This window comes from Coregonus lavaretus, assembly GCF_964263955.1.
Source record: "Coregonus lavaretus genome assembly, contig: HAP1_SCAFFOLD_844, whole genome shotgun sequence".
In the NCBI taxonomy this organism is placed as follows: Eukaryota; Metazoa; Chordata; class Actinopteri; order Salmoniformes; family Salmonidae; genus Coregonus; species Coregonus lavaretus.
The window spans coordinates 1-23367 of record NW_028159233.1 but is presented as its reverse complement, the minus strand read 5'-3'; the positions used below and the strand labels follow the sequence as shown (position 1 = coordinate 23367).

The following is a 23367-nucleotide window of genomic DNA, read 5'->3' as shown; positions in this document are numbered from 1 at the left end:
TGTATGCAGCTTTGAATGGTTTTATGTGTGGTATGGTTGCTAGTTAGCCTATTGCAGATCTGTACAAAAGATCCACCTACCACTATTGTCACTATGAATGGTGGATAGAGGGCAGGATAGACAGTTAGACTGGCTAATAATAATTATAGTAGTATAGTAAAAGTTAGCTTGTGGAAAAGCATAGTGTATGTGGGAAGTACCAAAACACCTTGATATAGTGGAGGCACATGCAAGCAGATGAGGAAATGTGGCTAGGATGGATGAAATGATATAGTCAAACCTGCAAAAGAGCGAATGTAAACCAGGAAAGAAAACGCACTACCCTCCCATGTGCCCAAGGCTGCTTGTTTACACATTTGGAAACATGCAGCCTTGTTTACAAATTCGAACACTGGAATGAAATCTACACCACGATTAGAATGATAGAAATCCTCATTTCGTTTAATGACTTTTCATTTTGAGCATAATTATTTCTACATAGCCTACACTTTCTCGTTCTTAACTTCTAACGCCAGTGGGGCGGGTGTTGCTTCTTGACAGTGAACAAGAGCGGCTGTTTACAGATTTGACAGCTCCAACCCAATTCCACCTCCAACACCTTCTAAACATCAGCTATAATGCAGGTGTCGGCTATGGCCAGTTAACGCATGATCCGATTTAGTTTAGTAGATACCCTGCTACCCTGGTGAGCTTCCCGCTTGTCTTAAACTGTAAATCACTTTGGGTTTAATAACCTCTACAACTCCTCACTAAACACCCTTCGTCTAAATAGCAGGGCTCTCTGCAGCTGAATTTCCCCAACTCTTGTTTGTTACCCCCTGCATACCACACAGTCTAAGAACAACGCACATGAACTTATTTTCCAAGATTAAAATCAGTCTCTTGAATACAAATATATGGCTAGCTATAATTACATTTCCCCTTCAACTGCGGCTGCTGTGTCAACAACCTTGGGCTTTTCTGTTCCTATTGTATGTGATACAATGGATTTTTTCCACTCTCCAAACTCACTAAAATGTAAGGCCTTCAATTAAATGTTGAAATTGCAAATCTGTCTAGTCTACTACCCATGGACATTCTTTAGAGGGACACTGATTGAACTATGTTTAGTTATTTGGAGCACCTAGGCTCGAAGGCAAGTTTCAATCGATGTCGTTGTAGCCATTAAATGTATATACCATGACTTCAAAACATCATGAATAGAACAGAGACATTGTTTTTGGGAACTAAATTCCAAGACATCGACAATTATTCTATGGGCCTACGTCAATCATCCTAAATGTGACGACCACTCTGAACGCTTTGGATATGTGGTAGGTTAGTTGTGTTTGTGGTAATGTGGTGCCATCTTTAGGTAAAATGTAAACATTACATGTTTTTATCCAATCCTCTTTCACTTCTCTACTAATAACCAATTATACAGAATTATCTTTCATATGTTTTTTTTATAACAAAGAAAGCAACACCTACAGAGAACAACACAAAAACGTAATTATTCAACAATCTCACATTGCCATTCATTATACAGGTACTGAGTACTGCTGTAGAGTTAAATGAAGCATGATGAGTCCTGACTTTCTAGTTACTAAGTCCGTCTCCGCAATGACAATTTAAACCAAGGATTACTAGCAGTCAAATCCTTGCTTCTTCCTCATTTCCTCACCTCTCTCAAAGTGCATTGAAGTAGAGGATCCAAGGTCTCTCCTCAGGTGGCCTCCTCCAATGAGCTTTGAGAGGAATTGTAGAAAACAATAGCCAAGGATTTCACAGCTAGTAACGTTCAGACAGTCTTTATCTGTGGCAGCATCAATGCAAATGCATACAATTGAACCATTCCCAAATGTACACTTTTATTAAAAGTCAAACATTTACAAATAATGGTGGAACAGTTCAGTAGCTCTTGGTGGTCTCGTATGATTCGGGGAAGGGGACGGACATGTGGCCAGAGCCCATGAACAGGGGCAGGATCCCGGCGTTGGGCACCACGTTCCAGGACAGAGTCAGGGTGATGTTCTTATTCGCCCTGGTGGAGAGATCATCACACAAAGGCCTTAAACATCAGAGCATTCCTACAGTATTTCCATTCAAAAGACTGGAGAGGAGTGAGAGAGGTGCCAAAAGCAGACCTATACTGCCCTCTACAGCATACAAAGGGTGTTACATAAATATTCAACATAATGTAGGCCTAAATGCAAAAAAATATTAATTTCTCTATGTAAAATCAGATTAAATTGTATTTCTCACATACAGTTTACAGCAGGTTTAAAAGGTGTAGCGAAATGATTATCGCTGTGCCTTTTATACCTGCTGTAAACTGTATGTGACGAAAACTATTTTATTTCATTAAATAAAATGGCATCAAGACAAATTCCACACCAGTGCTGTTACAAAAACATGATTTGTTATCGTTAGGTTACTGGCACCAGAATAAAAGTGAGAGGGTGAACAGAGGATGCTTACCGAAGACCGTTTCCATCATCAAAGAAGAAGTACTTGGACTTCATGTCTCTGAGGTTGAGCTTGGTGCTCTCTCCTCTTAGCACGATCTTATCCCACAGAACCACCTGGTTCAGGGCCTGGAAGAAAGCACAACACGTCGCAGTTAAGTATCACTATTTGGCAGCCATTTTACCATGCATTTCACCTTCCTAGGTGGCCTGATCCCAGATCTCTATCAAATCTAATTTTATTTGTCACGAGCCGAATACAACAGGTTTAGACTTTACTGTGAAATGCTTACTTACGAGCCCTTTCCCAACAACGCAGAGTTAAGGAGTAAGACAAATTTGCTAAATATAAAAAAAGGAAATAGTAACACAATAAAAATAACAATAACAAGGCTATATACAAGGAGTACCGGTACCGAGTTAATGTGCATGGATACGAGGTAGTTGAGGTAATTGAGGTAATATGTACATGTAGGTAGGGGTAAAAGTGACTAGCCAATCAGGATGGATAATAAACAGAGTAGCAGCAGCGTATGTGAATAGTGTGAAAGATTGAAAGTGTGTCTGTGGCGTCAATATGTGTGTGTGTTTTGTGTGTGAGCGGATGTAGTGTGTGTATTGGAGTGTCAGTAGTATGTGTTGGTAGAGTCCAGTAAGTGTGCATAGAGCCGGTGCAAGAGAGTCAGTGCAAATAAAAATGGGTGTCAATGCAAATAGTCAGGGTAGTCGTTTGATTAACCGTTCAGCAGTCTCATGGCTTGGGGGTAGAAGCTGTTCAGGAGCCTTTTGGTCCCAGACTTGATGCTCCGGTACCGCTTGCCGTGCGGTAGCAGAGAGAACAGTCTATAACTTGGGTGGCTGGAGTCTTTGACAATTTTTAGGGCCTTCTTCTGACACCTGCCTGGTATAGAGGTCCTTGATGGCAGAGAGCTTGGCCCCAGTGATGTACTGGGCCATACGGACTACCCTCTGTAGTGCCTTATGGTCGGTTGCCAAGCAGTTGCCATACCAAGCGGTGATGCAGCCAGTCAAGACGCTCTCAATGGTGTAGCTGTAGAACTGAGGGGCCATGCAAAATCTTTTCAGTCTCCTGAGAGGAAAGAGGCGTTGTTGTGCTCTCTTCACAACTGTGTATCCAATTCCTATAGTCATAGTTTTTTTGTTTTTTTTTACCATAAGAGTTTACCTGAGTCTAACCCAGGCTACTTCTTAGGATACACTACTTATAAAATGTCACCTTCAAACCATATTGCCTTCAACCCATATTGCCTTCTTGGCTTTCACCAAGTAAATGCGTGCGATCTGTAGAAGCACCAATGTGTCAACAGTGTGTGGCAACCAGCCTACCCAAGCCAAGAGGAGGAACGTGTGATAACGATCATTGATACATTGTAAAGGAAAGTGGTCAGTTCTTACATCGCTCCTGGTGACATAGAAGTATGACTATTTTGCTGCAATTCTATAGGTAGGGTAATCTACCTATAGAATGTCTTCCCTTCCGATCATATTGGCTTTCATCAAGTATCATTTGTATGATGTGTGTGATCTGTTGTTGTGGCAACTACCCAAGCAAGCCAAGAGGAACACATGATAATGATAATTGATAGATGAACAGGAAAGAGAACAGGCCTAGGTTGTATTCATCATGTCGATTCCGTTGCAAAACATTTTGCAACGAAAACTAGAGTTTTTGTTGGATACATTCAGGTAGATGCCTCCCCGTTTGGTTCTTAAATGGTAAATGGTTTCTGTTGCAAGATGTAATGTATACACCCCTGTTGTAAGACACTTACGTTGCTCTTGGTGGCGTACTCTGCAGACAAGTAGAGGAAGAGCTGCTTGACGTTCCAGTCAAATACGGGCTTTATGTCAGCAGAGAGGTCAAAGGTGATGAACCCCAGGTCACTTCTTTCCCTGGGTCCTGTGAAGTCATCCACGTTTTTCCTGTCAAATGGTAAAGGCAGAGTTAGTTGTGTGCAGTGCATCCTAGAATTAGGCCAAGACATTTCTTTCACCACATGGAACAGTAAGCTGTCAAAATATATGTTATTTGTCTTGGCTACACCACAAATAGTAGTAGGCTACATTTGCTTTATGGTCTCTGGCTGTACACCTATGGTCTCTAGCTACACCTTGCACAGTATGGCTTGGTATAGCTACTAGCATGACATACCACAGTTTCACGCATCCCCCCGTAAGGTCTGAGCAAGGGGAAAAAACACCTAACTTCCTACAATTCTACACATTTTGCCATGGGGCAAAAAGAAACGTGCCATTTTACATATTTTGCCATTAGCCTGAGAGAAAATGTTGCTGTTTTAAAGGCAATTACCTGCAATTCTACACATACAGCCATGGGGAAGAGATATTTTTTTTGCAGTTTTATAGCTAATCTCATGCTATTCTACACATTTTGCCATGAGGCTGAGAGAACATGTTGCAGTTTTACAGCTAATTTCCTGTAATTCTATTTTTTTTGGCCATGGCTTATGACCTGTTCATATGCTAATAGGGTGTGTGGGGGGGTGGGCTACTATAGATGAGTAGCTACAAATTGTAACGTGATATGTTAATGTATATGGATGGTAGCATTCACATACACTATTACAAAGCTAATGAAAAAAGGTGTGACGATAGCTAAATGTCAAAAGTAAGGTCTGAAACATTCCATCTGCTGGCAGCTCGTTCACAGTTTGACAAAATATACCACGCTGACGTGCTGTTCAACTATTGGATACAATTTTGCAAGCCGCAGCAGCTGGCATCCTGTCTGGCTGGCTACATTGTAGCCAAAGACAAAAACATCTGTTGTTCATTGCGCAGGCAGTTTTCAATTCACAGGTTTCAGATTGATTGGCGTCAATATTGCCATATGGATTCAGTGATCACCTCGAGCTAGCATTAGTTAGCACCATTGCAAAGACTCATACACCGAACTAGTTATGTAGCCAACTGAGACCAATAACTATTTATACGAATGTGTAAATGTGATAGATCACGGTGCGAAAGATACCTAAACCAAAGCAATGCATGTTCAGTGTAGTTTAATAATAATAACTCGTCATCTCTCACAGCATTACTCTCGAGACGTGGATATCCACCGGCACCCTCCGGTCTTTGAACGCCGTCGTGATAAAACAGCCGAACGTCAACGCTGCCATCACACTGAGCGAAAAGGCGAAGAGGGAATTCGCCCTCGACAACACTGTATTCATTTTTAAATGCAGTTATATTACAGTTTTATAAACAAAGATGCAAACGACTTCCAGCCGCAAAAGCAGGAAGTGTAGTTTGAGACAAAGAAATACGGAAGTGGATGTTTTTTCCGTAATCGAAGGAAAATGAAAGTGAAACATTGCCCCCATGTGTTATGGAGGTGAACTACAGTTCACACTACCAGTAAGAGCTTGGAATTTCATGACAGTAGACAATTGATTGGATAATATCATTTTGAAGGAAAATTATATGAGTCAAGATAATGTTAAACCTCAAGAGAATAAATACTCAACAAATATTTTTGAACCTTTCCGAAGCATCACAACAAAATGGAACAAACCACAGGTCAACTAAGATTAAGGCCTGGGTTAGCTTTTTGTAACCACAGGTCACAGTCACAAAGCCCCTGGCTATAGCTGTACTGTATTCCCTGCCCTAGGGCTGCTGGCAGAGTCTGAGTGGCCCTAGGCCTGTATTCACAAAGCGTCTTAGAGTTGGAATGCTGATCTATGTTCAGTGTTGCATTTTTGATCATAATGAATAAGATTACATGGAGAGGAGGAGCCTAAGCCTAGATCAGCACTCCTACTCTGAGACACTGTATGAATACGGGCCCCAGCTGTCCCACAGGCAGGCAGGCAGCGCTATAATACAGCTGCTCTCTCCAACTTATCCTATCTGGTCTCGACCCAGCTGCTGAGGGGAATTTCTGTGTCATTCTGGGCTGGCATATGACCCAGTACCAGTGTCAACACAACACAGATAGCCAGGCCCCCCATTTAAATTTCCAAAACATTAGCAGCCAGCCACCGACAGCCAGGCAAGACATAAGCAAGGCTAGACAAGCAAGGAAGCAATGACTCCAAATGTGGATGGCCAGTCTTTTGGCACAGTACACTACTCCAATGTCTACCTCTCCATATTCGCTCTGTTTTGCGTCAAGCTCTTTGTCAAGATCAGCCTGAATATTCTCACCCACTTCTATGTGGTGAAGGGGAATCGGAAGGAGGCTGCCCGCATTGCAGAAGAGTTTTATGATTTTGGACAAGGGCACAGTAAGTAGCTGTTTCTGTGAAAGGCAACAGACTATTATTCTACAGCAGAGAGTCATACACACACTTTTTACAGTAAAGTGTGTGTATTAGGGTATTCCAGCTTTCTAAAAGCTCTGTGTCTGTAACATGCCAGGCAACTGTATCCAGTCTGCCCAGGAACTACTCAGCCTATCGTTGTGGCCGGTGACATTAGAAACACTTAGATACATTTGTGTATTAGATACACTTTCTTCTTGATGTCTTTCAATGCTCTTTTCTTGCTGAGGTACTGGGGGAAAGCACTGCATTGGAACAACCACACCTGGGATGAGGGAAAGGACCCAGAACCTTTGGCATCATGATGGCATGTTGGAATGGCATGCCAGAAGTCTCTGATTGCTTCTGCCCTTAGCGTATTCCATGCACTGTAATCATCAAGAGATCTGATGAGATGACACATGAAATGCAAATTTTTTGAGAGTATGTCAAATTAATATATTCAAACCATCGGTTTGCAGCTGTACGTATTTGTATAATTGTGCATACCTAGGAGCTGTGCCCTTATAAAAATGCCACACAATTCATAGACAGTTTATCTCATAGCTGAGACTTGGCAGTTGCAGGCTGCAGCCTGTACTCGTACTTCACGTAGGTTACACAGCGGCTGTCAGCCAGGAATGTTTTGAGCTGAACAGAAGCGTGTTAGAGAGAGGTTAGAGGGGCTCTAGCTTTCCATCCCCAAGTACAACTAGTTTAACCAATGACCGTTATAAACAGTACATGGCTTTTGAATATTGCAAGCAAAGGATTGTTACACAAGCAACTAGGCATACTCAAAAGAGCAAATACTGTATTCAACTCAAAGGTCAAACTTTAATATTTCAAACCATGCCGAATTAATCATTTATAAACAGAAAGGTTTCTAACCCTGAGGCCAGCGGGGATAAAGGCTGTTCTGGTCTAAGCCATTTCTTAACCTCTGATAATAATAATAATATGCCATTTAGCAGACGCTTTTATCCAAAGCGACTTACAGTCGTGGCACTGTGCCGCTGTGGCAGTGGCAGGGTGCCACTGCCACAGCCACCACATTCTCTTCCTCCCCTCAGTCGACTCTCCCCTCAGTCGACTCTCCCCTCAGTCGACTCTCCCCTCAGTTGACTCTCCTCTCTTCGCCTTATCACAATATCTCCTTACATTCACACTCATCTCCTGTTCCTCCCCCCTCCTTCTCTCTCTCCCCTCTCTCTCTCTCTCTCTCTCTCTCTCTCTCTCTCTCTCTCTCTCTCTCTCTCTCTCTCTCTCTCTCTCTCTCTCAATTCAATTCAATTCAATTCAAATCAATTTAAGGGCTTTATTGGCATGGAAAACGTATGTTAACATTGCCAAAGCAAGTGAAGTAGATAGTAAACAAAAGTGAAATAAACAATAAATATTAACAGTAAACATTACACTCAGAAGTTCCAAAATAATAAAGACATTTCAAATGTAATATTATGTATATATACAGTGTTGTAACAATGTGCAAAAAGTTCTCTCTTTCTCTCTCTCTCCCTACCTCCCTCTCTGCCTGTTCTTGTTATCGTTGTGCTCGGCCTTGGCTGTGAAACAACAAGCCGTGCAGCCAATCAGAGAGCAGGATTTAGACTGGATCATGGTGCACAGTGCTGCAGGGACAGATAGCCGATGTAAACATGCCTGAAGTTCCATCTGCAGAGAGCTCGAGCGAGCAGCAGCCAGAAAACACGCAGAGGAAAAGAACGTTAGAGTACACAGACGATTACACGGCAAAAAAGAAACCTCGCTGCTGGGGTATTTTAACTAGCCAAGGTCAGTAGCGGTTTACGCACACACAATTGTGTATTTGCGCACTGGGTGAGTGCGTCTCGGACTGGCACTCTGCAATGTTGTTATAGGGCTCATGTGCTGTTCGTGTCAAGCTTATTTGAGGTAGACAGAGGGGTTGAAATGGAAATGTTTCGGGGAAAAGGCACCTGTTCTGGAACATTCTCATAGGATTCAGCCTATTTGGGACTGTGCTATAGCATGCGAAATGAAGCTCTATGATATAAGAATATCATGACATAACCAAACAAACGCCTTGGACACATCTGGTCAAATGGGTCCCTAGAGCAGTCCAGTGTTTATCCTATTGATGTGAATACAGATCCGTATATCTTACATCATAACACAATTGTATTTATTTATTTAACACCTATTTATAATTAATTAATTAATTAATTATTATTATTACTATTATTAGTAGTAGTAGTATTACTACTACTACTAGGCCTGTGTGTAGTTGTAGTAGAAGTAGTAGGCCTTGGGATATGTGTCTATTGCAGTTTAATAATGACTGGCCTACAACAGCTGAAGCTACCATGTGCTATCATGACTCTTTCACACAAGACAATAACAGTTAGACCTTTTAACTGTACTAAGCAGCAGCTTCAGACAATTAACCCTGATTATATCATATATTACAGCCTTTTCTGCTTCCTTGTGTTCTTGCTTAGTGTGGCAAAGGGGAGCCTTAAGCAAAAGCAAAGTCACATGTTCAGGGCACCATTGCAATATTCATGAGAGCCACCATTTTACCCTGCTTAGAATAGAGACACCCTGTGCTGTCCGAATGAGAATAATGTACAAGGCTTCAGTCGCACCAGGCAACCAGCTATAGAGGATCACCGCTGTGGGAAAGGTTGGCTGGTTTCCCGGAGAAAGGATAGAAAATAGAGAGAGGGGGGATTCCAGGTCGCTGTTGCTGCTGTGACTGGAATTAGCTACTTACTGTAGCTCTAACATGTGCTTCCTAAGAATAGCTTCCAAACTCTATTTATCTCTGCACCAGTGGTTGTCCTCATTGGCACCTGTTGTTATGTTATGTATCCCTTGATAGAGGAATCTCTGTTATTGTCCTTTCACCCCCCCAAAAAAGATATATAACAATTAATGTCATTTTTGGTCTATATATTAAAAAGGAATTCAGAATTTGCAACAACAACAAAATAATATACAGTATATTAGTTGTCCTATTTATCAGAAAAGATAGTAGCAACAACAGGCCATGTCAGTGTACTACGTGAGCTTGTCAGGTGATACAAATGCCCTTCCAAAGATGGCCGCCACAGTCACAGCTCTGCCTGTGTGAATCCATGCTGTGACAACAAGAACCTTCAGTACAGTAACAGTACAGTAGGTGACAGGCGCCCTCTTGTCCTACAGGCAGCAATGTCATATACGTATCAATGGCTAGATGTGCCGTGGGGAGACGGAGACATGGGTATGTAGTATTGAATATTGCACTGCATTGCTGTGTTATGTTGTGTGGAAGTATGGCTGACATTTTATTATACTTAAGGCTTCCTCATAAAAGAGGATTTACAGGATTTCACCTGAATAAAGGATTCATAAAATAAAATAAACACCTATATGTTGTTCTCTGACGTGGATGGTAGTGTAGTTGGGTGTGTAGGGAGAGACTGAGCTCTGCTCTGCCAGTTGTACAAGGCTATGCCTGCCAGATGGCCTGCTTGGTTGAGCTACAGCTATATATAGCTCCATCCACACTGTGAGAGAGTGAAAACCTATCCGGCGCTCTGTTTTATGCTCTGTGATATAAGTGACAGCTGTGACAACAGGGTTTCTATTTTCTGAACATGGATAGTGGACTGCTACTACTGGCCTTTAGGAAGTAATTCTAAATGAGGATTATGGTAATGATTGAATAATAAGGATGAATGCTGTCAATGTATCAGACATTAATGGGAATGTGCTGGAAATATACTACCAGTCAAAAGTTTTAGAACACCTACTCATTCAATGGTTTTTCTTCATTTTTACTATTTTCTACATTGTAGAATAATAGTGAAGACATCAAAACTATGAAATAACACATATGGAATCATGTAGTAACCCAAAAAGTGTTAAACAAATCAAAATATATTTTACATTTGAGATTCTTCAAATAGCCACCCTTTGCCTTGATGACAGCTTTGCACACTCTTGGCATTCTCTCAACCAGCTTCATGAGGTAGTCACCTAGAATGCATTTCAATTAACAGGTGTGCCTTCTTAAAAGTTAATTTGTGGAATTTATTTCCTTCTTAATGTGTTTGAGCCAATCAGTTGTGTTGTTACAAGGTTGGGGGGGGGGGGTATACAGAAGATAGCCCTATTTAGTAAAAGACCAAGTCCATATTATGGCAAGAACAGCTCAAATAAGCAAAAAGAAACGACAGTCCATCATTACTTTAAGACGTGAAGGTCAGTCAATACGGAAAATGTCAAGAACTTTGAAAGTTTCTTCAAGTGCAGTCGCAAAAACCATCAAGCGCTATGATGAAACTGGCTCTCACGAGGACCGCCACAGGAATGGAAGACCCAGAGTTACCACTGCTGCAGAGGATAAGTTCATTAGAGTTAACTGCACCTCACCTCAGATTGCAGCCCAAATAAATGCTTCACAGAGTTCAAGTAACAGACACATCTCAACATCAACTGTTCAGAGGAGACTGTGTGAATCAGGCCTTCCTGGTGGAATTGCTGCAAAGAAACCACTACTAAATCACCAATAATAAGAAATGACTTGCTTGATTTTTGGTTCCAACCTCCGTTTCTTTGTGAGACGCGGTGTGGGTGAACGGATGATCTCTGCATGTGTATTTTCCACTGTATAGCATGGAGGAGGAGGTGTTATGGTGTGCAGGTGCTTTTCTGGTGACACTGTCTGTGATTTATTTAGAATTCAAGGCACACTTAACCAGCATGGCTACCACAGCATTCTGCAGCGTTACGCCATCCCATCTGATTTGGGCTTAGTGGGACTATCATTTGTTTTTCAACAGGACAATGACCCAACACACCTCCAGGCTGTTTAAGGGCTTTTTTACCAAGAAGGAGAGTGATGGAGTGCTGCATCAGATGACCTGGCCTCCACAATCCCCCGACCTCAACCTAAATGAGATGTTTTAGGAAGAGTCGGACAACAGAGTGAAGGAAAAGCAGCCAACAAGTGCTCAGCATATGTGGGAACTCCTTCAAGACTGTTGGAAAAGCATTCCAGGTGAATCTGGTTGAGAAAATGCCAAGAGTGTGCAAAGCTGTCATCAAGGCAAAGGGTGGCTATTTGAATAATCTCAAATCTCAAATATATTTTGATTTGCTTAACACTTTTTTGTTACTGCATGATTCCATATGTGTTATTTCCTAGTTTTGATGTCTTCACTATTATTCTACAATGTAGAAAATAGTAAAAATAAAGAAAAACCCTTGAATGAGTAGGTGTTCTAAAACTTTTGACTGGTAGTGTGTGTGTATATATATATATATATATATACAGTGGGGAGAACAAGTATTTGATACACTGCCGATTTTGCAGGTTTTCCTACTTACAAAGCATGTAGAGGTCTGTAATTTTTATCATAGGTACACTTCAACTGTGAGAGACGGAATCTAAAACAAAAATCCAGAAGATCACATTGTATGATTTTTAAGTCATTAATTTGCATTTTATTGCATGACATAAGTATTTGATCACCTACCAACCAGTAAGAATTCCGGCTCTCACAGACATGTTAGTTTTTCTTTAAGAAGCCCTCCTGTTCTCCACTCATTACCTGTATTAACTGCACCTGTTTGAACTCATTACCTGTATAAAAGACACCTGTCCACACAGTCAATCAAACAGACTCCAACCTCTCCACAATGGCCAAGACCAGAGAGCTGTGTAAGGACATCAGGGATAAAATTGTAGACCTGCACAAGGCTGGGATGGGCTACAGGCCAATAGGCAAGCAGCTTGGTGAGAAGGCAACAACTGTTGGTGCAATTATTAGAAAATGGAAGAAGTTCAAGATGACGGTCAATCACCCTCGGTCTGGGGCTCCATGCAAGATCTCACCTCGTGGGGCATCAATGATCATGAGGAAGGTGAGGGATCAGCCCAGAACTACACGGCAGGACCTGGTCAATGACCTGAAGAGAGCTGGGACCACAGTCTCAAAGAAAACCATTAGTAACACACTACGCCGTCATGGATTAAAATCCTGCAGCGCACGCAAGGTCCCCCTGCTCAAGCCAGCGCATGTCCAGGCCCGTCTGAAGTTTGCCAATGACCATCTGGATGATCCAGAGGAGGAATGGGAGAAGGTCATGTGGTCTGATGAGGCAAAAATATAGCTTTTTGGTCTAAACTCCACTCACCGTGTTTGGAGGAAGAAGAAGGATGAGTACAACCCCAAGAACACCATCCCAACCGTGAAGCATGGAGGTGGAAACATCATTCTTTTGGGATGCTTTTCTGCAAAGGGGACAGGACGACTGCACCTTATTGAGGGGAGGATGGATGGGGCCATGTATCGCAAGATCTTGGCCAACAACCTCCTTCCCTCAGTAAGAGCATTGAAGATGGGTCGTGGCTGTGTCTTCCAGCATGACAACGACCTGAAACACACAGCCAGGGCAACGAAGGAGTGGCTCCTTAAGAAGCATCTCAAGGTCCTGGAGTGGCCTAGCCAGTCTCCAGACCTGAATCCAATAGAAAATCTTTGGAGGGAGCTGAAAGTCCGTATTGCCCAGCGACAGCCCCGAAACCTGAAGGATCTGGAGAAGGTCTGTATGGAGGAGTGGGCCGAAATCCCTGCTGCAGTGTGTGCAAACCTAGTCAAGACCTACAGGAAACGTATGATCTCTGTAATTGCAAACAAAGGTTTCTGTACCAAATATTAAGTTTAGCTTTTCTGATGTATCAAATACTTATGTCATGCAATAAAATGCAATGTGATTTTCTGGATTTTTGTTTTAGATTCCGTCTCTCGCAGTTGAAGTGTACCTATGATAAAAATGACAGACCTCCTACATGCTTTGTAAGTAGGAAAACCTGAAAAATCGGCAGTGTATCAAATACTTGCTCAGGTGTTTTGTCTGTCCCTCTCCCAGGGTCATGGGCGGACCGGTCTCCTCTCCACGAGGCAGCGTGTCAGGGCCGTCTCCTGGCCCTCAGGACCCTACTCTCACAGGTGAGTCAAACACAGAGGGGCGGGGCACCACAACGTAAAGCATTCTGGTCGATGGTTTATACAGTGTTAAGACAGTAAAGAAGGAGAGGAATGTTTTGACACCTTTATGTAAAATTATATGCTGATGCTGTTTCTGTATGTTCCAGATAAGATACATATGATATGTTTGCCATTTCCCCTCGTAATCAGATTTCCAAAAGTTAGGGTAACACTTTATTTGGATAGTCTATCTGTAGATGCTCTACAGACTATCTACAGACTACCAGTAATATTTCAACTATCTATCTACTAACTCTAGCTCTAACCTTAACCCTTATCCTAACCCTAAACTTAACCCTTACCCTAACCCTAGACCTAACCTTAACCCTTACCCTACACTCTTAGGGAAAAAAGGTGCTATCTAGAAACTAAAAGGGTTCTTCAGCTGTTCCCGTAGGATAACCCTTTGAAGAACCCTTTTTGGTTCCAGGTAAAAACCCATTTGGTTCCTTTTACACAGAGGGATCTACATGGAACCCAAAAGAGTTCTACCTGGAACCAAAAAGGTTTCTCCTATTGGGACAGCCGAAGAACCCTTTTGGAACCCTTTTTTCAAAGAGTGTAACTCGTATTCTAAACCTAACCCTAAACGTAACCTTAGCAAGCAGTTGCTTATCAACATATAGTGTGTTGATAGTATGATCATCTGTAGAGCATCTGCACAAATAAAGTGTAGGGAAAGTGAGCCCTATATAATGAATGCAAACATTTCTTGTTGTCATCCCAGGGTTACAACGCAAACATCCCTACCATAGACCATGTGACGCCGTTGCATGAGGCTTGCCTGTCAGACCACGCGTCATGCGCCAGGGCGCTTATTGCTGCTGGTGCCAATGTAAGTCATGACCAAACACATGCACACACACAAACACATACACTCCATGTCAGAACAAGACATCATTATGCTGTGGCAGCAACTCATCTTTTTACATTCCGATTGACTTCCCTTTGTTGTAACTTTGGAACGTTTCCATTTACAATGGCTCATGTATAGATACACATGCTTTTCTGACAATGCCCCATCTATCTGATCAGGTAAATGCCACCACCATTGATGGGGTGACACCGCTGTTCAATGCCTGCTCAGTGGGCAGTGCCACCTGTACAGAGGTACTGCTGGAAAACGGTGCCAAGCCCCAGTCAGAGATATGCCAGCCCTCGCCCATACACGAGGCTTCCAGCAAAGGTACTGTAGGAGGACTTCCATCGCAGGATATGTGCTGTCACTACTGTGAGGTTTTGAAATACTCTGGCTGTAATTTTAGTATGTTCCCCCCCCAATTCTAAGATGAGACCAATGAATGCGTTTCTGAATGAGAGTATGCTGGTAACACAGGACGTATTGTGTGTAGGCAAAATTGCTTGTCTGGAGGTACTGATCACATGGGGAGCAGACGTGGACTATGATATTCCTCACCTGGGAACCCCCCTGTACATCGCCTGCATCTCCTCAGGACTCCAGTGCACACAGAAACTCCTCAATGGAGGTCAGTAACTAACCAGACACTTTGGTCCTAACTTAAAATGATCTCTCCCATTGACATCAATGCATTTTGTATTTCGTTTTTACGATTCATCCGTTTGTATTATCTTTTTCTTCTTCTGTTTTCTGTATTTACTAAGAGAAGATATGTCATAGGACATTGATTTACCTGATGCAGTACATTTACATTTACATTTTACTCATTTAGCAGACGCTCTTATCCAGAGCGACTTACAGTTAGTGAGTGCATACATCTTTTTTTTTATATATACTGGCCCCCCATGGGAAACGAACCCACAACCCTGGCGTTGCAAACGCCATGCTCTACCAACTGAGCTACATCCCTGCCAGCCATTCCCTCCCCTACCCTGGACGACGCTGGGCCAATTGTGCGCCGCCCCATGCGTCTCCCGGTCGCGGCCGGCTACGACAGAGCCTGGATTCGAACCAGGATCTCTAGTGGCACAGCTAGCACTGCGATGCAGTGCCTTAGACCACTGCGCCACTCGGCACAGTGGTCTATTCTCCAAACTGAACAAACATAGGGTGTGTTCAGTTGGGAGAATAGATTTTTAAACTGAGTAAAACAGGAAGGAACTACAAAAAAGTGTCCAATCAGAGCATAAATTAATGTTTTCTGTTGCAAACCATTTTCCTAGAGTGTGAACTACTGAACTAAACCAATGGTGTCCGGTTTGCTCCACAGGGGCCAATGTGCAGAAGGGCAGGTTCCTGGAGAGCCCGCTCCATGCAGCAGCTCAGAAGGACTGTACTGAGATCATCAATGTGTTGTTAGAGTTTGGAGCGAACATTAACGCTAAAAACCTAGAGCTGAAGAGACCGGTGGAGTCAGCCCCGCCTAACAGCTCAGCAGAGGAGACGTTACTGTTGCATGAAGGTAAGATTATGCTCAGTTTACATGGGAATATTTGACTGATTCCAGATCAGTTTGTACTGTATAGCTAACTCATATGTTCGTTTTCATGCCAAACTCGTAGTCTGATCAGAAACCGATACTGAAGTTTTCTGATACTAATTCTGATCTGGGACCAGGCCAGGAAATATCCCCATTCAGTCAGAATTCCTTGTAAAACATTGATATTTGGATTATAGAAATGGATGATATTGACGCTGTCTTGGAATAATCCGATAATCTCTCTCTCTCTCTCTCTCTCTCTCTCTCTCTCTGTAGCAACACCGCGGTCACTACGTCAGCTGTGTCGTCTCAGTATCAGAGATTATATGGGCCGATCCCGACTACACCTCATCCCTCAGTTACACCTCCCCAACCTTCTCAAACGCTTCCTCCAGTACAGATAGGGACACATCAACGCTCTCTCTGTTTCTCTCTCTTTCATCTCTGTCTGTTGCTCTCCCCCTTCTCTCTCTGTTTCTCTCTCTTTCTCCTGTCTGTTGCTCTCCCCCTTCTCTCTCTGTTTCTCTCTCTTTCTCCTGTCTGTTGCTCTCCCCCTTCCCTCTCTGTTTCTAAATGAGAGCATCGTCATATTAGAGGATATTCTCTATCCCATCCACTCTCTTTCTCTTTCTCTCTGTTTCTCTCTCGTCCATCTTTATCATCAAGTTAATTTATTATTAGTCACTGAACCGCTTTTTTTAACCCAGAACCTCAAACGCACAGAATCCCTCCCATTCACTGAAATCTGTTTTAACTGATTCTCTGAAGCACCTATGCACATGGTCATGTAAATATGTATATTCTGTTACATTGACCAAAACAAGAGTTTGAATGTTCAAAATAACTAAATATTAACACTGTATAATATTGTGTTATAAGTCCTTGTTAAAATGACACCCCCACTGCAGTGATCGTTGTGATCCCAACGTGTCAGAAAGTTGTCTGTGAAGATGTGTATTGGTGTAAATCATGTTTTTCTGCACAATACTATCTAAGTCAAGTTGATCGTTCATCTTTCATGTTCACTTTGGTTTTGTATCCAATATTCCTGTGCATGCCATACGTTTAACTGCCTAATATTCATTGACCCAAATAATAAAAGGGGTAATTGAATCTTTAACGTAATGTATAACATAACATAATGTACTTTAATGTACACATAATGAATGTTATGTCATCTTGTTTGAATGAGCTGCCTTTATGCTATCAATGATGCAAACAAGATAACATAATGTACTTTAATGTACGCAGTGTTATGTTATCTTGTTTGCATCACTGATAGCATATATGCAGCTCATTCATTACACATTGACATGTGTACGTTAAAGACTCAATGACTCCTTGTAATTCCCTGATAATGTGGAAAAAGTGAAAATATTCAAAATGACACCCATGATAATCTGATTGTGTCTGTCCTATATGAAGCTCTTATGCTAATCAGATGTATTTTGTTATTTATTTATATTAAATTAGCCAACTAATATATTAACGTGACCTGTATATGTATAACTCACTCACAAATGTACAATATTTTGCCAAAACTCATTTCACATACCTCTCACCTGTTTTACTATAATAAATAAGAATGGTATTCCATGATTGTCTTGGGGACTATACTTGTTGAATTTTTTGGCCGTGGTTTAGTTTGGTCTTTTTTTTTGACAGACTTTTTCATTTTGTCTACAATGGTGCTCTGTAACATGACCAATTTTCTCAATTGATCCTTTACCTTTTCCATTAATCAAAACTCAAATATATCCTGCTTACAAATTTTACATGTTTACATTGGTATCGTCTTTATGTTACAAAAGTAAGATTGTCATATTTTAATTAACACATTTTATAAACTGCAATGGCAGTACAAACAAACTGTACATATGTCAATAAGTAAAACATAATAAATACATAGATACAATAAATGCATTTGAAGATAATTTAAGTTGAACATATACACTACCGTTCAAAAGTTTGGGGTCACTTAGAAAGAATGTCCTTGTTTTAGAAAGAAAGCAAAAAAATGTGTCCATTAAAATAACATCAAATTGATCAGAAATACAGTGTAGACATTGTTAATGTTGTAAATGGCTATTGTAGCTGGAAACGGCTGATCTTTAATGGAATATCTACATAAGCGTACAGAGGCCCATTATCAGCAACCCTTTTGAGCTGTTGTGGGAGCAGCTTGACCGTATGGTACGTAAGAAGTGCCTATCAAGCCAATCCAACTTGTGGGACGTGCTTCAGGAAGCATGGGGTGAAATCTCCTCAGATTACCTCAACAAATTGACAACTAGAATGCCAAAGGTCTGCAAGGCTGTAATTGCTGCAAATGGAGGATTCTTTGACACAATAATTATTTAAATAAAAAATCATTATTTCTAACCTTGTCAATTACTACATTTCCTATTCATTTTGCTATATTTCCTATTCAAACTCATTTCATGTATGTTTTCATGGAAAATAAGGACATTTCTAAGTGACCCCAAACTTTTGAACAGTAGTGTAGGTGGAAAAGTAATATCAATACATTATTAAAAAAATTACAACACAATTACAAATGATCTGAATAAATGTTTGTTTCATTAAGCAGGAGGAAGAAAACCTATTCTATTTACATGAATGTACCTACTTTCCAATATACTGTATGTTGCAGTGATAAAGATGTAACAAATCGTTTTCTACTTTCTTAAGGCACAACCTTCAGGTATTTCATTTCTTAATTAGCCTATTTATTCAAGTCTGTGTTTCAAAAGCAAAAGGATTCTCAAATATTGCCTTCTTTTTATCATAGCTTTCTGTTTAATGGCATATTATTTAACATATAAGTTAGCTAGTCTTAGCAGGTTGTCACCCTGTCTGCCAAATATTGATTGTAATAATGAATTCCATGCAGAAGCTTATCATCAATACGAAATCACTACAAATTCTGCAGTCAGGTGATGGCTACGAATGATTATGACGGTGTAATGCCGACGAGACTCAGAGACATTCTAAAGCATCGACCCAACCATAGAATATAAATTATAATTCTATGGATCCAGTATCATAACAGCTATTATTCTAGCCTTGTACAGTACCAACTACCTCCCCTTCTAGCTAGCAACTGTGATCCCTGATACAGTTCTGCGCAACTCAACAGGAATTACAGTCTTATGTGCAATACAATAACCTATTCACAGGATAATTGACAATTTTACATGTCCACATCCTTATTTTTGGTCGAGCAGAAGTCTTATACATTCACAGTCAAACACGGTACTGTACAGACACGATGCTGCTAAGCTGTTTTAATGAGAAAGCAATCAAGTCCTACATCAATTATTTGGTTGATTGATGCTAAGCTAAATAAAAGGCTAACAACTATGTTTGCTTTCGATCAACTACCACTGTAGGCCTAGATCATCATATGCTTTGCTCTTGTACCTGTGTGTGTGCTGGCGGATTTCTGTTACAAACAGAAATGATGATGCAACATTGCGCAACGTTAAACCAACAGCAATACAACACAAATATGGTATTCATCAATCAAATGATGCTGGTGCTATGATCATGAGTATAATAAGAATCATATAGCTCGTCGACTTGTCTGTCTGTGGACTGACGTGCATGTGATGGCGTGTCTAAAACAAGACAGAGAAGTACTGCAATGGTCTCGCTCCCACATAGCAACACTATAACCCGTTTCAACCATGCAAACACTCTTTGTCAGTGTCTAAGTACGCAACACGTTTTCTATAAGAAGCTGTAATACTGTTGACTGGATGACTTGTGCTGCACACATTGTAAACCACATAGAAAAAGCACATAGTGGAGGAGAGAACTAATTTTAAGCATATTTGTTTGTCGCTTTCTTCCATCCATCTCTCTTCTTCCGTTCTGGAACGTCCATCCCTTCTTCCTTCTATCTCTCAGGGAGAGCAGGTGTCGGTCCTGACGTTGACCTTTTACCATCATGTGACCTTGGCCTCGGAGGCTGACCAATCAAATGCCATTAGTCCTGTAGCCCGTCCTCATTGGCTAGGCTGTGTCTTAGAAGGGGTCGAGACGGACACCCGTCCCCAGAGGTGAGAAAAGGTTCACTTTGGCCCACATAAGGGCATCGTTCAATGATATGGCCGATTTACCGTCCTCAAGGAAAAACACAGGGCCCTGAGTGAAGAAAATAAAAGCACAACAGTTTAAAGGTTGAAGTAACGTCATCTTTCTCCCCTTGAATCAGCTGAGGAAGTGACTGAGACACACTTCAAGCAGAAAGGCACTTCAAATCATCGCAGTGGAGACAGCTTGAGCAGCAGTTTACTGATTACCACCCATTTAGTGATTACCCACCACTAGGGGACTACAAATAGTAACCACTCATGGGCTATATATAGCATGGCCCTCTTTGTAAGGGGTTAGAAAGCATGGTGGTTTGGGTCTGAGTTGCTGCTGAGCCCTTTGTTTCCCTGACCCAGATTAAACCTAGTCCTGGACCCAATTCTGTGTCCTCGAAACTGTCCCTTTGTGACCAATATATTTCTGAATGTATCTTTCTGAATACACTTTGATTTATTAATTGGTTGATTGCTTGAGGCTGACCTGAATCCTGAGTCCGGTAAAGCAGGAGACCTGGACGTCAGAATGGCTGGGCAGGTTGGAGCCTGTGACATAGTCGGGCCCCTCCAGGCCCCTGAGTGGCTCCTTCTGGAGCCTGTCTAGCAGGCGGGCGTGCTCTGCCTTCTGCGCCTCTGACGGAGGGGTGTAGGGAGCATCATCAGGACCCCTGGAGCTGGAAGGCATGGAGACAGAATCAAACGATTCAGACATGTAGACACCGGTGTGTTTTAATGTCAGACTTTGAACCTCAAACTGTCTTGAGTTTGCTAGTCCAATATGTGATGACTAACATCCGGGCCAGGCCAGAGTAGAGTGTATCAGTGTCATGGATTGACAAGACAATTCTTCTACTCACTTGATGAGAGAAGGTGTGCAGGCCATCCATGCCTCCAGCTCTACAGAGAGTTGCTCTATCTGTAGGGGAACAGACACCTCTCTCCTCTTCATCAACTGACTGGGGAGGAAGGTGAGAGGTCAGAGATAGGGCTTTAAATTCAACATTGAAGAATTAGGTGATGTAGGTTCAACATAAACATTTAGAAAGTGTTCCATACGGTGGCTTTTGCATCTTACCTGGTATACTCATAAAGTGCAGGAACGATGCTGGAGTATTGTCTTCTGATGGCCAACAGTGCACCGATGTAACCAGATAGGATGAGCAGCTCACTTCGAGCTCTATAACACAATAAGAAAATCCAAGGTGAGAGGGCTGATGGCCAATCTATAGCAGTATTCTTAACCTTCCTCTCACATTTAGCAGACGCTCTTATCCAGAGTGATTTACAGGAGCAATTAGGGTTAAGTGCCTTGCTTAAGGGCACATTGACAGATTTTTCACCTAGTCGGCTCAGGGATTCGAACCATCAACCTTTCAGTTACTGGCCCAATGCTCTTAACCGCTAGGCTACCTGCCTAGACCCAGGTGACGTTGTCTCACACATTGTGTTTTCCATTCACTTACTCAGTGAACTTGGCAAGTATGAGCCGGTCCGTTCTAATGTAACCCAGAAGGTCCAGGATAGGATGGACAGAGTCTACGGTCCAGTCAGAATCACTCAGTTGTTCTTTGACGTGGGTGATGCCAACAAGCAGGGCTGCCTCGGGTTCTGGACTCAGTAGATAGTACTTGACAGCATTGAAGATGTCTCCCTCGCTGACAGCAGACTCAGCCAATGCCTGACATTCCTCCAGACTGGGAAGACCACACTGAAACAACACCCCCCATTATTAACATACATTTTTTCATTCAATGTTGTTGTTGACATTTTCATGTCATATTGTAGATAGGTCTATTTGTATGTTCTTCTGTTTAAACAATTAGGACTGGTTTCCCGGACCCAGTTTGGACTAAAAAGCATGACGTAAAAGAATGCTCAACAGAGAATTTTCGTTGAATTTCTGCACCAACTTTTTTATGGATTTGGTTTATCTCTGAGGAGCTCCCAGGGTAGAAGGCACACAGCTTGGCCAGCAGGACCTCGTTGTCTGGGATCATCTGGAGAAGATCAGCTGCCAGGTCCCTGGGAAGGAGAAGGGTGGTGACATTAGTCTAGTTGTTGGATTGCAGAGGACACATCCACACATCCCTCTGAAAACCTAAGCAGTCTTTATGAATGAGGTAATGTACTGTACAAGACCAGATACAAACGGATGGAACAAAAGATGCAACTCAAACCAGAATAAAGTCAAATCCTTTATCGCATTAAACTTAGGGTTATGATACATGAAAAATGTATAATACCTGCTTCCAACTGATGGAAAGCTACAAGAAATGAGAGGATGGAAATGATAAACAAATGTGATCTGTACATTCTCAATCATATGGAGAATATATATATATAATCTAGCCTGTTATGTACAGTAGCCCTCTCATGGAGAGTTGTAATTGGCTCTTACCAGGTGGGTGCGGTCATGTACTTCCTGGCTAGTAGCTCCAGGACGTAGTGAGTGGCCTGATTGGCTGATTCTCCCAACACCAGCCCTACACACACAGCCAGCTCCAGCTCATTACCCCGGATTAGACTGGCCATGGCTAGCTGTGGGGAACACACAACAACATGATAAGTTATGCATCTACTAAATATCTACATTTATGTTCACATTCATAGGCATTAGTGCTCTGTAGGTAGGCTTTTGCGGGAGGGTAGCTCATGACCAGCTTTAGGTTTGAGGTGAACAATTAGCATACGGAACAGTGAATATTATGTGTGTATTACAAGAGAACATACAGAGTCTGTGTGTTTACCTCAGTGTTGTCAACAGCCAGGTGACAGCACGCCGCCAGCACAGCACGGCCATCTTGGAAATACCACTCCGCTAGCTCCTTACATACACACTGCAGCAGCCTGGAACAAGAGAGATTACACTTGAGCCACACAAGCCTGGGGTCATGAGGGGATATTCAGTTGCCCGGTATGGATGCAATGCACCATGGACAGGATAGTGATTACGTTTGTTGTGGAACACACCAAAATTAGGCAAATGGTGTATTTTCATGTGAAAAGGACACACCCGTTATATGCCTCTATGTCGTCACTGTCTGTAGTGGCTGTGTGGTTGATTACGGCGGTCTGAGGCACGTGGATGTTGCCTTCACAAGCTCCCTGTACAAGAACAA

At 42.0% G+C, this 23367-nt stretch overlaps 3 protein-coding genes across 3 annotated transcripts; 1 reads left to right on the top strand and 2 right to left on the bottom strand.

Moving 5' to 3' along the window:
- Window positions 1–1425: 1425 nt before the first annotated feature.
- Window positions 1426–5761, bottom strand: LOC311123155 (signal peptidase complex subunit 3-like). The gene is made up of 4 exons (XM_084197420.1): window positions 5520–5761; window positions 4241–4391; window positions 2461–2576; window positions 1426–2023 (listed from the first exon to the last, which is right to left on the bottom strand). Exons 1-4 carry the CDS (start codon window positions 5660–5662, stop codon window positions 1891–1893), a joined length of 543 nt encoding a protein of 180 aa, XP_084053546.1. The 5' UTR covers window positions 5663–5761; the 3' UTR covers window positions 1426–1890.
- Window positions 5762–8261: 2500 nt separating this feature from the next.
- On the top strand, window positions 8262–17758 carry LOC311123152 (ankyrin repeat and SOCS box protein 5-like). The gene is made up of 7 exons (XM_084197417.1): window positions 8262–8527; window positions 13637–13716; window positions 14483–14590; window positions 14791–14941; window positions 15108–15242; window positions 15945–16136; window positions 16431–17758. The coding sequence occupies exons 1-7, from the start codon at window positions 8392–8394 to the stop codon at window positions 16556–16558; spliced, it is 930 nt and encodes a 309-aa protein (XP_084053543.1). The 5' UTR covers window positions 8262–8391; the 3' UTR covers window positions 16559–17758.
- A 2425-nt stretch (window positions 17759–20183) lies between these two features.
- LOC311123151 (WD repeat-containing protein 17-like) lies at window positions 20184–23359 on the bottom strand (the record flags this gene model as incomplete). Its single annotated transcript, XM_084197416.1, has 10 exons — window positions 20184–20303; window positions 20733–20922; window positions 21106–21204; window positions 21324–21425; window positions 21712–21956; window positions 22159–22270; window positions 22492–22512; window positions 22647–22786; window positions 22996–23095; window positions 23262–23359. Coding segments are annotated over 10 exons (1227 nt in total), but the record flags the coding sequence as incomplete, so codon positions are not given.
- Between the last annotated feature and the right edge of the window lie 8 nt (window positions 23360–23367).